The sequence below is a fragment of the Pseudorasbora parva genome, chromosome 15 (assembly GCF_024679245.1).
Source record: "Pseudorasbora parva isolate DD20220531a chromosome 15, ASM2467924v1, whole genome shotgun sequence".
Taxonomy (NCBI): domain Eukaryota; kingdom Metazoa; phylum Chordata; class Actinopteri; order Cypriniformes; family Gobionidae; genus Pseudorasbora; species Pseudorasbora parva.
Window position 1 is genome coordinate 30187385 of NC_090186.1, and position 16317 is coordinate 30203701.

The following is a 16317-nucleotide window of genomic DNA, read 5'->3' on the forward strand; positions in this document are numbered from 1 at the left end:
ATGCATTATTCTTTGTTACATGCATGGTTCTAAGAACTTACTAGACTGATCTTTAATTGTCTAAAGGTACTCAGGTTTTCAGCCCTTGAATAAAAAATTTATTTCTTCATTTTTCATGACATTTTCATAAACACTTTAAAAGAAAGTTAAGTGCTACAAAATCCTGCCTTTTCTGCATTGATGGCCCCGGGGTCCCTGGTCTGTGAAATCTAGACATCAGAATCCCATTTATTTTCAAACACCCATTTCCTGCATCTTTATGAGGCTCATAGATATAATTTCTATATGAGGCTCACCCATATAATACATTTGTCTACACACACAGTCAAATTTGCAATTGAATTTTTTAAATCAAAGGAGAACCAAATGCTCTTTAAATGTCTAAATAATGCTAAATATTGATAGCAGTATCTCAATTTATATATATATATATATATATATATATATATATATATATATATATATATATATATATATATATATATATATATATATATATATATAATATCCTGTGAGTAAATGTTCCTGAATAATTTGTATTCATCGAACTTTTTTACGTAATATTTATATAGACTTTAAATGCAAATGCCTCTAAAAGCCACCTCGGTCAAAAATGAGATAACGCTACTGAGTTGAATGCTCTCCGCACACAGTAGACGTTCATCAAATAGGTTACTCTAAACTTCAAACCCAGTAAAGCCCATTCAGAACTACTTGGGTAGAAACCTAGATTAAGCCTGACAAAAATACAAATTTTAAAGAAAAACGTCATTTAGAGGCTTTTGCATTTGAAGTCTTAATTTATTTATTTACTGTTAAGCAATTAAATGTTAAACTAGAGTAAAGTCAAGTCACGCGTTGACACGTCATGCTATTACTGATTTAAAAATCCGAATGAGGGCAATAGAAGAGATAGGGTATCAAGGCGCTCCATGCTTTGATATTTAAACAGATTTCCGTGATATGTCTATGCTCATAAATTTGCCGTATTTTCATCATTTTTATCACATGTAGGCTATAGCGTTATAAATTATATTTCCTCAGTGAGAAACCAACATAATTCGTCACACTGACCTTGTGCTTCCCGAACAGGTTGCGATACATATTCAACACCCAAAACCAACATGAATTTTCCCCCCTCTTTTTTCACCCCTTCTGATTTTGAATAGCTTGGGACTAAATGACCTCAAAGAACAGTGAGATACATTTTCAAAATATAAAATAAACAAATAAATAGTTAAAGACGTAGCTAATAAACTCAACAACAATAAATGAAAGACCGTTTTTATAGATTTTTATTTAAGTTTTTTTTTTTTTTTAAATTGATTATCTCAACACTCCAAATAATTTAAATTCTTAAACATACTGAGTGATAACTATTTTTACATTTTACATCTACCTGTAGCCTACAGCTGAATGGTGTGAAGCTGGTTGATAAAATTAGCTTATGAAGCTTACTGTAATTTGCAATAAAAATGGCAGTGAACTTATTAAAAAAATAACAATGTTGTATTTATGTAGGCCCTAGTTAAAAAACGAAACTGATAAATGTATTTATAGTTGGCTTGTGAAATGACAGTTGTTGATGCAAAACATTTTAATCAAATGCACTGCTGCTGTATTTTCTTACACGTGTCTGTTGACAATTAACAACTGTAAAAATCTACAATTCAGAAACGTTGAACAGTTTATTAGCGAAAATAACCGGATCGGAAACAGCTCACAATCCTCCACGGAATTTCACAAACAAGCTTCATGTGGGTTCAAGTGGGTTTGTTCCAAAACCCAAGACTTCCAGCTCCACACACACATATGCAGTATTTATGCAATAGATTTTGGGATACAGTCGGATATCCTGTGTGGGTGTTTTAGGCTACTCTACATCGTTTTGCATACCTCGGCGAAATATAAACGTTTCACCATACGCCCCCGTGCCTTGCCATTTAATTAGATCCCCGGGGTGCGGATCAGTTTGGCACCGTGTCTGCGTGCAAGCGAAACCGGCTGCTTTTTTTTTTTTTTTTTTGCTCTCGGAGCCCTGGCCGCGGTCCTCGCGCGAATTCACTTCTGCACCGGCGGCGCGGGAAGAAAATCGAGCCCGCAGTCCAGCTGCTGCTGTTGGGGTAAAGTGTTCTGCACGAATCGGACAGACGACAATCTAACAAGCGTTGCAGCTGCGACAAGCAGAGGTAAATCATTTCGACATTTGTTGTTTTTTCCAAGTGGATCTTTGCTGTTGTCAGTGCCATTCGAGACGCCAAGTTCATCGATGCAAATATGAAATGGTCACTGCGATGTCGTCTGATTGGTGTTTAATTTACATAGACTAATAACTTAGGCTACTGTTCATTACATATCTGTCTGTTTATGAGAGGAACTTGAAATAAGATTGCACTTATGGATATCACTGAGATCTACGTTGGAGCTCTGTAACAAACTAGACGTAGTCTTTGAATTTGTGCAACTTTGAATCTGCAGAATAGCCTAGCAAATGTTTTTATTTACTTATAATAATACTAAGAAATAGCATTTATAAAATATGACATTATATTTTATTTTTAGATCCGTTTTAATTACACCTACAGGAAATAAAATTTAAAGATGAGATGTGATTAATGTCTAACTGTTTATCCTAGTAATGAGATTAAATGGAGATAAATGCTTAAACCTCCTGCTCTCCAGATTATCTGAAGAGAAAATGACCCCATCAATCTCACAAGAGTTTCAGAAGAGATCTCATCAGTAATGTCTCGGAACTGGCAAATACTGCGATTAAAAGCCAGAGATTTGGATTATGAACTCAAAGATTGTATAATTCAATGTCCAATAAGTGTTGTTTGTGTCTGTTTTTATTTATCCTAAAGATTAGAAAACATCTGACCAAGTTGATACTTTAATGAAACATTACTGAGATATCTAACTCTCCTGATTTAGGAAGATGCAACCTCTGAGTAATAAACATTTCCTCTGGGTAGGCTTGTTTATGTGTTTTACTCCACTGGGACATCCTATCTGCCCCACCTGTGCTGGCTGGCTCTTGTTTTGCTGCCAATCCCTCAAGTACTAAAGGCCTGCAGTGCATCAGCCTTCGGGCAATAGTGTGCAGGGGCGTAGCACCAAATTTTGGGCCCTGGGTACAAACCATCTTGCTGGGCCCCCGTACCATGTATGTGTATGTATAGGAAATGGACTTCCCTGCCTTGGGCCCTGGTTACTCAGTACCCTTTATCCCCCCAGTCCCACGCCCCTGATAGTGTGATTTGTGAATAAGAAAGCTGGTTTGCTTTGCTTTATTGCATTCAGATATATAAACTACGTTTTGCAGGAGGAAATGATGAAGTATTGTCAGAACCATTTGTGGGCCATCATTTCTTATTCTTCTGGGCTTTAATGACATGAAACTTTGTAGTCATCATTTGGGAATAATTATTAATCCCCCAGTAATGTATTGGTTTTTTTGTGTGGAAAAAAAGCAACTTCAGGGATTAAGTACGCCTGAAATGTCTCCTGTGAAGGTCCCTTTCCCCCTTGACACCCCCACACACATACACAATGCAGTGGTGTGTGTATTAACAGACCCTCAGGCACTGTGTCAGAGTGAATAAGTGGATACACACATTCTTTATTATTGAACCAAATAAGCCGCTAGAGATGGACTGTGTGAAAGTGTGTTTGCTTACAAGGTTAGAAAAACATGCTGGCGTCACAGAGCACTTCAGGGTCATGCAAAAACAGCCCTGCCCTTTTACACTTTATGGTATTTTCTATGTGAGGAAATACCACTACATGATAGATAGATAAATAATTTTCTGTTGACCTTGTGTTGAGGCATCAGAGATATCAGCAGTATAATAGATCGCCACACATGGTACTTCAAAATTCACCCTTGTTCCCGGTCTGAAAATGGACCTGAAATAAGACTTGATTGGCCCAAAAGTGGCTAATCTTTTTTGCCGTAGAGTAGAAAGAGTACCTTTCCAAGTGCCGATATGAGCTCTGCAATTTTCTGAAGGGATTCTTGAGAGTATGATTACAGCTGGGTGAAATTTCAAGGTCACTTAGATGATCCTCACCAAGAACTCCCTTATTTTTATGTTTACAAGACCTTCCCCACATCGCTTGACCATTCATTATTGTTAGACCCTCTCCGATTCTGATTGTACTTTCCCAGTTACCTTTTTTATATGTGGCTTTCTTCTAAATCTTTTGCCCCTTGGCTCCACCTCCTAGATTTAACTAAAATATTCAAATTCATTATATTGCCAAAAGTATTGGGACACCCCTCCAGATCATTGAATTCAGGTGTTGCAATTACTTCCATGGCCACAGGTGTGTAAAATCAAGCACCTAAGCATGCAGACTGCTTCTACAAACATTTGTGAAAGAATGGGTCGCTCTCAGGAGCTCAGTGAATTCAAGCACGGTACCGTGATAGGTTGCCACCTGTGTAATATGTCCATTCATGACATTTCCTCACTACTAAATATTCCACGGTCAACTGTGGTATTATAACAAAGTGGAAGCAATTAAGAACAACAACAATGGCCGAGCAGTTGTATCCAAGCCTTACATCACCTTGCCTGACTGCATTGTGCCAAGTTTGGTGGAGGGGGGATTATGGTGTGGGGTTGTTTTTCAGGGTTTTGGCTTGGCCCCTTAGTTCCAGCGAAAGGAACTCTTAATGCTTCAGCATACCAAGACATGTTGGACAATTTCATGCTCCCAACTTTGTTTGAAAAGTTTTCTGACCCTTCAGAAATAATTCTAATATGCTGATTTGGTGCCCAAGATTAAAAAAAAAAAATTATAATCACACCAGTTGTGCTGCTTAATATTTTTGTGACAGTTTTTAAAAAAAGAAAGAAAAAAAGAAAAGCATTTATTTGAAATAGTTTTAATTGTCTTTTTTGGTAAATGCATCCTTGCTGTATAAAAGTATTAATTTCTTTAAAAAAAGAAGCTTACTGAACCCTTGAACAATAGTCATTATTAGTGTATTATAATTCTATTTTAATATGTATATTCATGCAGTGGCCGATATTAGAATTCTATTATATTTTGTCAAATAAATAAATAATAGAACATTAAAAAATTTAATAGATTGTAAATATTATACATGAATTTAAGCATCACCACATGATAATTTACAGTATGAAAAAGGCATATTAAATTTGAGATTTGATTGCATTTAACAATGTTAGTTAATATTTAATGATAATTTTTTTAATTTAGTGTTTAATTATTAAATGAATGTTACGTGAGCATTAGATTATGCAATGGTATTCTAAATGTAGAAATAGGGGAATTAAGCATGAAATGAACAATAAGAAATAAATAAAAAATCAGCCAATATTGTCTCAACATGTCAACCTCATGTGACCCCTCACTGTAAATTAAAAGAGCTTTTTTAGGCCACTGATATGTCTTGAGTTTTAATCCGTGATTGTCATGATTTTAAACATATTTTATATTTATTAAACATTTTTAACCTTTAAGCGTTTTAACATTCCAGAATTATAATTGTGTGTGTGTGTGTGTTTGTGTGTGTGTGTGTGTGTGTGTGTGTGTGTGTGTGTGTGTATGTGTGTGTGTGTGTGTGTGTGTGTGTGTGTATGTGTGTGTGTGTGTGTGTGTGTGTGTGTGTGTGTGTGTGTGTGTGTGTGTGTGTGTGTGTGTGTGTGTGTGCGCGTGGTGAATGTGAATCAAGAGTCAGTTTGTATTTGTCCTGGGCACAAGTGAATTTTAATGTTTAAATTCTGAATGTGTCTTTTGCTGCTAAAGTAATTTCTCAAGGGGAGGCTAAGCCTCTCTCAGCCTACAGAGCACAAGGGCAAATACGAATAAATATGATAAAATATGGATGAATGCTAATAAAGCACTGGCCAAGTGTGGCCCTCACTAAAAGGATTATCTGAAAGGGCAGACATTATTACAGGGGCAGCTGCCGGTCTGCCGTGAGAGCAAAGCATGCAAACTTCTGCATCCAGATTACTCATCTTGGTTTTTTCTTTATTATACAAGAACTAAAAGGGAATAAGGGTTCACGTTCTACTTTTGTGGTAGTGAAATCGAGCTTTCTTTTGCACTGATTTGTTGTGCTGATGGCTAAGGTAGTATCGAATGTAATCCTGCTGTCAAGGTGTAATATTACTGGGTCCCATTACTCTCATTAAACTGAATGCTTCATTATAAGTAGTGATTACTTAACCCCCCCGATAAACTGACTTACATCACCCGTTGGTCACTGTTTACAACCCTTTGTTACACTAGTGTTTCCCTGGAGTTAGCTCACTTACAAAATATTCAAAGGCCAACCACATTGATTTGGTTGTTAAATTAAAATGAGTCTGTGAACTCCATACACCATAATGCACAATTTAAACGTCTACTTCAAACATGTAATACAGTGTAGTACTCTTATCAAATGCTGCGATCCTTACCTTCTAAAACAAATTTAGCAGTGATTTGAAGCGCACTGTAAGATAAAATGTTTCTCTTAGCAGGGAAACTGGACAAATAAAAGCATAACTTAAACTGCATGAGTTAGCTATGGAAACGGTTGAACTCAATCCCCTTGTTTAGGATTATGTTAGTGAATGCATGTATCAAAAAAGCCACAAAGGATACGAACAACCAGTAAAATGTGAATTCATGAAAACTAGGTTGGTTCATTTAATGGTTCACATGCGTGACAGAAAAAACCTGATGCACCATGAATTTGAATGCTTTAAATGCTTAGATATCCTCTTAAGATAGTAAAGAAATGGCTCAAAGGATGCTTAAATTAGAAATTAAAAGGCAGGAAGAAGGAGAGGAAGGGACTTTTACTTTTTTTGTCTTGTGTGGTAAAATGTCATCTATTCTCATTCAGTCCAATTTTTCCTAACAATAGCTCTACTGTTTGGCACATGTTGGCTAATTTGCATCTCATTTTTATTATGATTACTTTTCTTTTGGTCAGTAGAAGTCATTGCTTTTTTAAAACCCAAATCCAACATCTGATTTTCATGATGCACATTTTGTTTTGACGCTGAGAAGGAATGGAAATAGTTTATTTGTGGTTATAAAGGACAGGAATCTGAGGACTGAAAGGAATTCTGAAGAAAGGAATTCTTTTGGTGAAGCTTAAAGGAATTGTTTTCCAAAAAGTGAAAATTCTGTCCTAATTTACATGACCTTGTGTCATTACAAACCAGTATGACTTTAGTCTTCTGCTAAAAACATATTTTAAAGAATGTTGGTATACAAAAAGTTTAGGTTCCTATTGACTTATTTATTGTATGTATTTACCAAACAATAGAAGCCAACAGGAATCAAAACTGTTTGTATGAACATCCTTCATTAAATATTCTTTGGTGTTACACAGAAGAAAGTTGTATAGAATTTGAATGACATGAGCGTGAGTAAATTTGGATTTTTTTTGGTGAACTATACCTTTAAGTCAGGTTGGGTACTTTGAGGGTTAGACTCTCTTTAGTTGGTTTTATGGCTCCAGTATCCTCTGAATTTGTTGCAGTCTAAGTTTCTGAAAGATAAAGCACAGTAAATAAAATATGATGTTTTTATGACACTTTTTGCCATTGAGATGAGAAAAAGTGTTCTAATCATCCACAATTCACCCTATATGACTGACTTAGTGCAGTAAGTGACTTCATTCCTCATGGGAAATGTAGCTTTGCAGTGGAGAAACTCATGCACATTACATGTGTAGTTTGATCAGTTTGAAAATCCACAGTTTCCTGTAAAGTGTGTGTTTTTGTCCTGTTAAAACTTATAACCAAATGTTCCCACACTGTAAAAAAAAAAAAAAAAAAGGGTTGTTTTTTGTTGGTTTAACTTAAAAAAGTAAGTAACCTGGTTACCTTAAAATGTTGTGTTTATTGAACTTAAAATTTTGAGTTGATACAATGAAGGAAATTTGTTTAATAAATAGAAACTCAAAATATTTTTGTATCTGAACCACATAAAAAAAAATTATAAATCAGGAAAATAGCACTATTTTGCATGTTTCACTTCATCATCAGAAATAAAACACACACATAATATTTTAATAAAGGTTGTAGAATCTCAAAAAAATTTCATTGTATTAACTCAAAAATTTAATTTCAATGAACTCAAAATTTTAAGGCAACCAGGTAACTTTTTTTCTAAATTTTTACAGTGCACAAATATAGTAATATCAGAAATGTTTGAATTTGTGGGGACTTTTTTTTTTTTTTTAAACAACGTATAAATCATACTAAATTATTATAGATTTTTAAAAAATAAATTGTTTTATGTAAGGGTTTAGGAAAACCCAATGCGCGCGTGTGTGTGTGCCCTTGTTTATATTACATTTGTGGGGACCAAATGTCCCCATAAGGATAGTAAAACCTGAGATTACCTACATTGTTGGAACCAGCCAGCGGTCCCCACTTTTCAAAAGGCTTATAAATCATACATGATGAGTATTTTTGAGAAAGTAAAAATGCAGAATGTTTCCTGTGATGGGTAGGTTTAGGGGCAGGGGCAGAGTAGGGGGATAAAAAATACGGTTTGTACGGTACAAAAACCATTACGTCTATGGAGAGTCCCCACAAAGATAGTGAACCAGGTGTGTGTGTGTGTGCGTGCGTGTGTGTGTGTGCGCGCACATGTTTTTCTATCCCAGTGGGGACTTCAATCTGAATGCACATTGACTCATGAAGACTCGTGTCTAGTTAAATTTTTTCCAAATGAAAAAATGCAGAAAGTTTTGTGTGATGGGTAGGTTTAGGGGTCGGGTTGGTGTAAGGGGAAAGAATATACAGTTTGTACCGTATAAAAAAAACATTACATCTATGGAGAGTTCTTCAGAGATGGTGAACCAGACTTGTGTGTGTGTGTGTGTGTGTGTCTGTGGTATGTCCTGACCACTTTAGGTCATCTTTACTTTGAAGTTGTATTGTATCCCCAATCTGCGGAATAACAAGTATGCTCTTTTGGTGGTTCAGAAATGGCTGCCAAGATATATTCCTTTGCCAGAAAAAGCACTTGGTCTGATTTATTTTTTATTGCACTGACAAACATGCCTTGAAGCTTGATGTTGCCCAAAAGTTTCTTGGATCACCTTGATGCAAATGCTTTTCTGCATTTTCTTTCAAGATAATGAGGTCTGTTTACACCCAGAGGAAAACTGAAGAAGCACAACAATATATTCACACTAAAAACAAAGCGCTAACTTCTTTAATAGAAAATTTGAAATCATTCAATATATAACAAACCCCACATTTTCCCCTATAAGTATAAATGCACATTAAACACATATTGTCAAGAATGACTTGTCAGTCGTTTTTGTTCTTGCTTATTTTTTTCATTATTTGTTTTTCATTGTACACCGAGACAAGATGGCGTCACTGACAGCTGTCTATCCAGAAAACCCGTTTCTAGACAGTTTTTGGGTTTTTTCAACCTACTTTTTTTGGGGGGGAAAGTAGTTAAAAAAAAAAAGTCTTCAAAGATTTGCATATCGACCTTTAAGTTCCCAGTGTTTTATTATTGAGAATGACATGTCAATGGCGTAGCCTGCTTTTTCACTCCTCTCCTCAGAGAGCGAAGGAAGCCATTTAACATTTATTTCTCATTTTGTTTACATTAGATTTTCGGCTACTTGTTAGATACAGCTGACAATGAGTTGATGCACACTAGTCTAATGCTCTCAATTATGTGTGTTTGTGTCTCCCAGTGTAATGTTTTGGTCGATGCGTGAGTCGCTGTGGGAATGAGACTGCGTGGCAGGGATTTGGAGGATTCCACTGTCTCCTGGATACCAAGCGTCCTGGGTGTGCAGAGCGTCAGGCTCCGCCTTCGCCTCGATCGCCGTGACGACAGGGGGAGGGGCTTTTGGCAACTGGTTGACCTGGGAGAGGAAGCGCAGAGTGGGCAGCGGATACGTGATAGGACACCTCCTACTTGTTCACAAAGTAAGACATTCATTCATGATAACTACAGTTGAACATCACACATAATCCATTTATGATCCTGAATGGCCAAGGTGTTGTTTGAAATGACAAAAACTTTATGTGGATGGCTAGGAGTTACACTAGTTGTTATGATCCCTTTTGATGCTGTTTCCTCACTTCCTGTTAATGAATAAAAAGGTCAGTTTTTAATTTTATAAAATGCATATATATGCATATGAGATCTGTTTGTGTAATACTAAGGGTCTTGCAATCATTAATAGGGATTTAGATGGTTCACCAGCTGGTGAAAAGGAGAGCAAAGATATGAGAAAAGAATAATTGGGCACAAGAGAGAAAAATACAGTATTAGAGAGGAGAAGAGAGACAGAAAGAATGGAAGAGTGAGAAGATCCTCCGTTCATTACATTGGACCCTGGGATTCTGCGCTGCTTGGCTCCAAAAAGATTAATGGAGATTAATGTGTCATTCTTAATTATTGCAGTCCCTGTTCTCATGCTGTGTAAAGGAAGATGGCAGATGTTCCTCCTTTTTTTTAATAGTTTTTTGTTGTTGCTTTTTTTCGGGTGAACTAGTATACACTGTGGTACTTGTCTAACATACCCAAATTTTTGGTGTTTTTAAAAAGATTTTGATCACATTCAGTGTTCAGTATCAGGCTTCCCCTTGTCTGTTGCTATGGCAACTTGCCTTGTATGAAGTAAATAACTTATTGCTGTTGTTTGTAAGGGGTAACGCATCAATTTATTTTTTTCTTTCTTCACAAAACCCCTCCTCTATGTTAGGCGTTGGCTGGAGGACTTGGCAAACAATGCTTGATTTTTCTTTTGTTATTTTGGTTTGAGTTAGTAGATTTTGTGTGTGTGTGTGTGTGTGTGTGTGTGTGTGTGTGTGTTTGAACATTGTATTGCATGTTTTGTGCAATCAGTGGGAATGTTGTAGGTATGATTTCCAGTCAAAGGCTGCAGGCTCTGAAACCAGAAATTGATGATCGATCTCTATTTGGTTCACCTAGAGCTTTTGTTTCAGTCAAAGCAGCAATTTGTTGACATTTTGTGACATCATTATAAATTGCTGTGAAAATAGTGTCAATAAAATAATGTGAAAATTGTGAAAATAATGTGAATACTGATAGAAAATCATTTATTTCTAGCCATGCTCTGGTACACTCTGACATTATGCGTGCTGCATTTGTCATGGTGATTAAAAAAATTAAAATCCCAAACCTTTTAAACTAAGGTCATGTACCCTGCTTCAGGTTTTTGTCTAGCTTCCTCTCCTTCTCTCCATTTACATGAACATACACTCACACAGTAGTTGTCCCTCTGCAGTGTTAATGGGTTTGAGATGATTGAGTCGCCGCTAAAGATGAATCCATGACTTTAATTAACTTTTGATTTATTGGCTTCTGTATTCCAGGCATAATTAGAAATTAAATATAGTGATCAGCTGGATGGGTGAATGGCGCCTGACTCTGTGTCAGGTTGTGAAATGGGCTGTCTAAATGTATTTCAGAGTGCAGTCTCCAATGACACAGCCGTGAATGTCCCATTTCTGAGTTTTAGATTTCACTGGTTTTCAATTGATGGGTTTTGGTAATATGGAAAATAGTAATACAATATTTAGGGGCCTTTTACATGACACGGTTTTCAGATAAAAGCAGAATTTTTATGACGACAGTGGTTTGGGGCCTTTTGAAAAACGTGTTTCAGTGTGCACGTTTTTGAAAACGATACTGTTATCATCTCTGTGTAAACCACAAAAACACAAATTTGTGAAAATAAAACTGGAAAAAAAATTGTGAAAAAAAAAGATTGCCAACTACTTGCCTGGTGATATAGTGTTTTTAGTCTTTTTCGCTGATCTGTGTGAACAGGGATCATTTTGACAATGTTGTCAAAAACTTTTCCATTTTTACTACATCTTTGTCTTGTAAACGTACCCTTAGTCTAGTGTTAATGCCTGATGTTTGTAAATGATCTTATGGATAAAAATCTCTCATTTAGCCTATGTCACATTCATTTTTTCATTATGCAATAATGTGCAAATAATATCTATTAATAATAATAATAATTTTTTATTTATAATACATTATCAGTAGTATGCAATGGTGTTTTTTATATATCAAGTGTAAATGTATGTCCCTGTTACACTTAATTTTTTTGTGGTTAAATAAACATAAAAAAGAGAGACCAAGTACAATTAAAGTTTTTGTTTACACTATGTAATATACTGTTTATTAAAACCAAGTATAAATTTAGTCAAACTAGTCTTTTACACGTTTATTCCAAAACAATTTATTTGATTAGTGAACTAATGTTCACAAATCAAATAATAGTCCACTTATTTTCATCAGTCATGAAGCTTGTAAACACTTGAATTACTCCAAGCTGAATGCTCACTAAAAACCCTATAGTCATCATGCTTGATGATCATATCCAGTTATAGTGAGATGGAGAAAAGGCCTCCTCTCACATGACTTTCCCCGCATTCATTCTCAGTTAACCCCAACTAAACCCACCGCATGCATTAGTGGGTCTGTTTTAAGTCAATGTCACAGTTGGATAGCTTTACTTTAGAAACAAGAGTGACTTTTAAACTTTTTAATGCCATATCTTGTACTTTTTGTGATGGTTTAATCTATATTAAATTTTATATTTTCTCATCCATTTTTTTGAGACACTGCCTCCCTTGTAGCCTAGAAATCTAGACGCACCCTAGCGGCAGCGAATTTAATTTGCCCGCAAGTGTCGTCTAGGAACTCTCAATATTCATCTGAGCTGTATTCCTCAAAATCTGGACGGCCCAATCACATCATGTATAGAGTCGGTGGGCGGGGCCATAATGACGACGGCCGAGTTGCGTTTGCGTGCTTCTAGTAAACAGAGAAACTGGCGAACGGCGGCGGTCTTTCGAATCAGCTCTGACCGCGACTATGGAAGACTTGGAGTTAAGCTTTTCTCTGAGAAAAGAACAAAGAACGGCACTGAAGTCATTCTTAAAAAGGGAAGATGTGTTCGGAGTTTAGCCGACCGGATACGGCGAATGTTTAATCTGTCAGCGAGCTCTGCTTCACCTTTGTTGCTCTGGTTGGTGTAGCGCTATCCTATTGCTTGCAGAGGGAGTTTGAAAGACAACCGTTTATCCCGCCCCTCGGATTGAGCCCTGTCAATGGTGAGTTTCCAGACCAAACATCTTGATGTGGGTCTGGCTTGTCAGGCTACCTTCCTTGCCTACTCAGAGGAAATACCCCTGATATATAAACAGATCAGGCATAACATTATGACCACCGTCCTAATATTGTGTTGTTTTGCTGCCAAAACAGCTCTGACCTGTCAATGCATGGACTCCACTAGACCCCTAAAGGTGTGCTGTGGTATCTGGCACCAAGATGTTAGAGCAGATCTTTTAAGTCCTGTAAGTTGTGAGGTGGGGTCTCCATGGATCGTACTTGTTTGTTCAGCACATCCCACACACTGTAAAAAATTATTTAGAAAAAAAGTTACCTGGTTGCCTTAAAATTTTGAGTTCATTGAAATTAAAATTTTGAGTTAATTCAATGAAATTTTTTTGAGATTCGACAACCTTTATTAAAATATTATTAAAAGATTTTTCAAGCATATTGGGGAATTGTGTGTGTTTTATTTCTGATGACACAGTGAAACATGCCAAATAGTGCTATTTTCATGATTTATCAAATTTTTTATGTGGTTCAGATACAATAATATTTTGAGTTTCTATTTAACAAATTTCCTTCATTGTATCAACTCAATTTTTTTATTTCAATAAACTCAAAATTTTAAAGCAACCAGGTTACTTACTGTTTTAAGTTAAACCAACAAAAAACAAGAATAATTTTTTACAGTGCAGAAACCTGGAGGCCAAGTCAACACCTCAAACTTCTTGTTGTGCTCCTCAAACCTGGAACAATGCTTAGGTAGGTGGTACATGTCAAAGTAACATCCAAATGGATGGCAGGACCCAAGGTTTCCCAGCAGAACATTGGCCAAAGCATCAAACTGCCTTCGCTGGCTTGCCTTCTTCCCATAGTGCATCCTGGTGCCGTGTGCTCCCCAGGTAGGTGACGCACACACACTCTGCCATCCATATAATGTAAAAGAAAACATGATTCATCAGACCAGGCCAGCTTCTACCATTGCTCCGTGGTCGAGTTCTGATGCTCACATGTGAACTATTGGCGCTTTCAGCGGTAGACAGGGCTCAGCATGGGCACCCTGACTGGTCTGCGGCGGCTATGCAGCCCCATACTCAACAAACTGAGATGCACTCTGTATTCTGACACCTTTCTATCAGAAACAGCATTAACTTCTTGATCAATTTGAGCAACAGTAGCTCGTCTGTTTGATCGGACCACACAGACTACCTTTCGGTCCCCATATGCACCATTGAGCATTGCATGCCCATGACCCTGTCGCCAGTTCACCAGTGTTCCTCCCTTGGACCCCTTTTGATAGATACTGACTGCAGACCGGGAACACCCCACGAGAGCAGCAGTTTTGGAGATGCTCTGACCCAGTCGTCTAGTCATCGCAGTTTGCCCCTTGTCAAACTTGTTCAAATCTTTATGCTTGCCCATTTTTCCTGCTTCTAACACAACTTTGAGGACAATATGTTCACTTGCTGCCAAATATATCCCACCCATTACCAGGTGCCATGATAATCAGTCTGATTATGCCTGATCAGTGTATAATATATATATAGATTATATTTACTAATGTTGAAATCAAACCAAATCAAAACCACTGCTCGGATTTGTATAATGATTTGTATAATGAATAAGCTGGGTCTCTAGCATAGTTTCCATGAGTCTGCTCATTGTTTTTGGTTTGTTTCCTCTCAGTGGCCAGTAAGACGGCTCCCTAGAAACCACTGTCTTTCAGCCATGGGAGCGGATGTGATTTCTGTGATAGCAGCTAGTCCTCCGAGTCTGACTGCCAGCAAGATTCTTTACAAGTCCCAAAGATAATAACCTTTCTTTCTTTCTTTCTTTCTTTCTTTCTTTCTTTTCTTTCTTTCTTTCTTTCTTTCTTTCTTTCTTTCTTTCTTTCTTTCTTTCTTTCTTTCTTTCTTTCTTTCTTTCTTTCTTTCTTTCTTTCTTTCTTTCTTTCTTTCTTTCTTTCTTTCTTTCTTTCTTTCTTTCTTTCTTTCTTTCTCTTTCTGCTCACTATTATCTTTGCATTGGCAAATGTCGTTGTCATAGCAACCCACATAGGTTATTGATCTTGCTGATGACCCATTTGATTTTGTGTATGTCTCTTGTAGTTTGAACTTTGCTGGGGCTGCTGTTTCTGTGTTCACGTGTTCATCCATTTTGCTGTGTTCCATTTGTTGTGTTCAAAGCATGTGGCTCTTTGCTGTAAAGGGTTGTGGATATATATGTGATTTGATAAGCCATTTTGAAACAATATTCATTGTATTAGTTAATTTCTTTGCAGCCTCTTGTTGTTTTTCGTGTGTGTACAACATACAACACAACATCATCAGCATACATGTGGCATACAACATCTGGAGGACAGACATTTGGTAAATCGTTTACATACATACTAAACAACAATGGACCTAAAATACAAATTTGTGGAGCTCCAACATTATAATATATATATTCTGATGTTGCATTTATAACATTGTTTTCTCTTTTTTAAATATGATTTAAACCACATAATTGTCTCAGTTGAAAGTTAAAATGTATTCAAGAGAGTAAAATGCTGATTTACAGTTTCAATAGCTTTCTTGAAATCCAAAAACAAAGCACCAACTATGCCTCCTTTGTTCATCTTTGATTGAATATTTTCCAACACAAGACAATTTGCAGTTTCTGTTGAGTATTTTTGTCTAAAACCAAATTGCATAGGTGGGTGGAGAGAAAATGTGCTATTTTTAAGATATGTAATTAATTGTTCCGCTACTCATTTTTTTGCGACTTTTGACATTACAGGAAGAATACTTAGTTATTGGTCTATAATTGCTCATTTCTATGTGACTTCCGGATTTTTTCCCGGTTAACTTAAAGTAGTTATGTTCCTGTTCTGTGTGTCTGTGTGTGTGTGTGTGTGTGTGTGTGTGTGTGTGTGTGTGTGTGTGTGTGTGTGTGAGTGTGTGTGTTTGTGAAAGACGATTGGCTTGACCTTCTGTTGACCTGGAAGCAGTTTATCACATGCAAGTATCCAAGTGGGAGGTCAAGGACAGGCCTGTTTGGTAGATGTATGTGAAGAAGTCCCAGTTGTGGGGATGTTGTGCGTTTTTGTGTAATGGAAAGTGTACTTTTATAGTGCTTGTAGTCTTACTGTAGCAGCAAAGTGCTGATATAGAAGGGGCTAAAATGTAATTTATTGCCTCGCTGCCCAATGGTTTAACCTTC

General features: G+C 36.7%; 1 protein-coding gene across 2 annotated transcripts in view; it reads left to right on the forward strand.

Moving 5' to 3' along the window:
• Positions 1–1859: 1859 nt before the first annotated feature.
• scml4 (Scm polycomb group protein like 4) overlaps positions 1860–16317 on the forward strand; it is a 35977-nt gene continuing 21519 nt past the window's right edge. Inside the window, exons 1-2 of one of the 2 annotated variants that reach the window (XM_067417660.1) lie at positions 1860–2189; positions 9704–9941. In XM_067417660.1, the coding sequence (XP_067273761.1) occupies positions 9740–9941 (202 nt within the window). In that variant the 5' untranslated portion in view covers positions 1860–2189; positions 9704–9739. Of the gene's footprint in view, positions 2190–9703; positions 9942–16317 lie in introns of those variants that run through there. The other variant, XM_067417662.1, reaches the window with a different exon arrangement.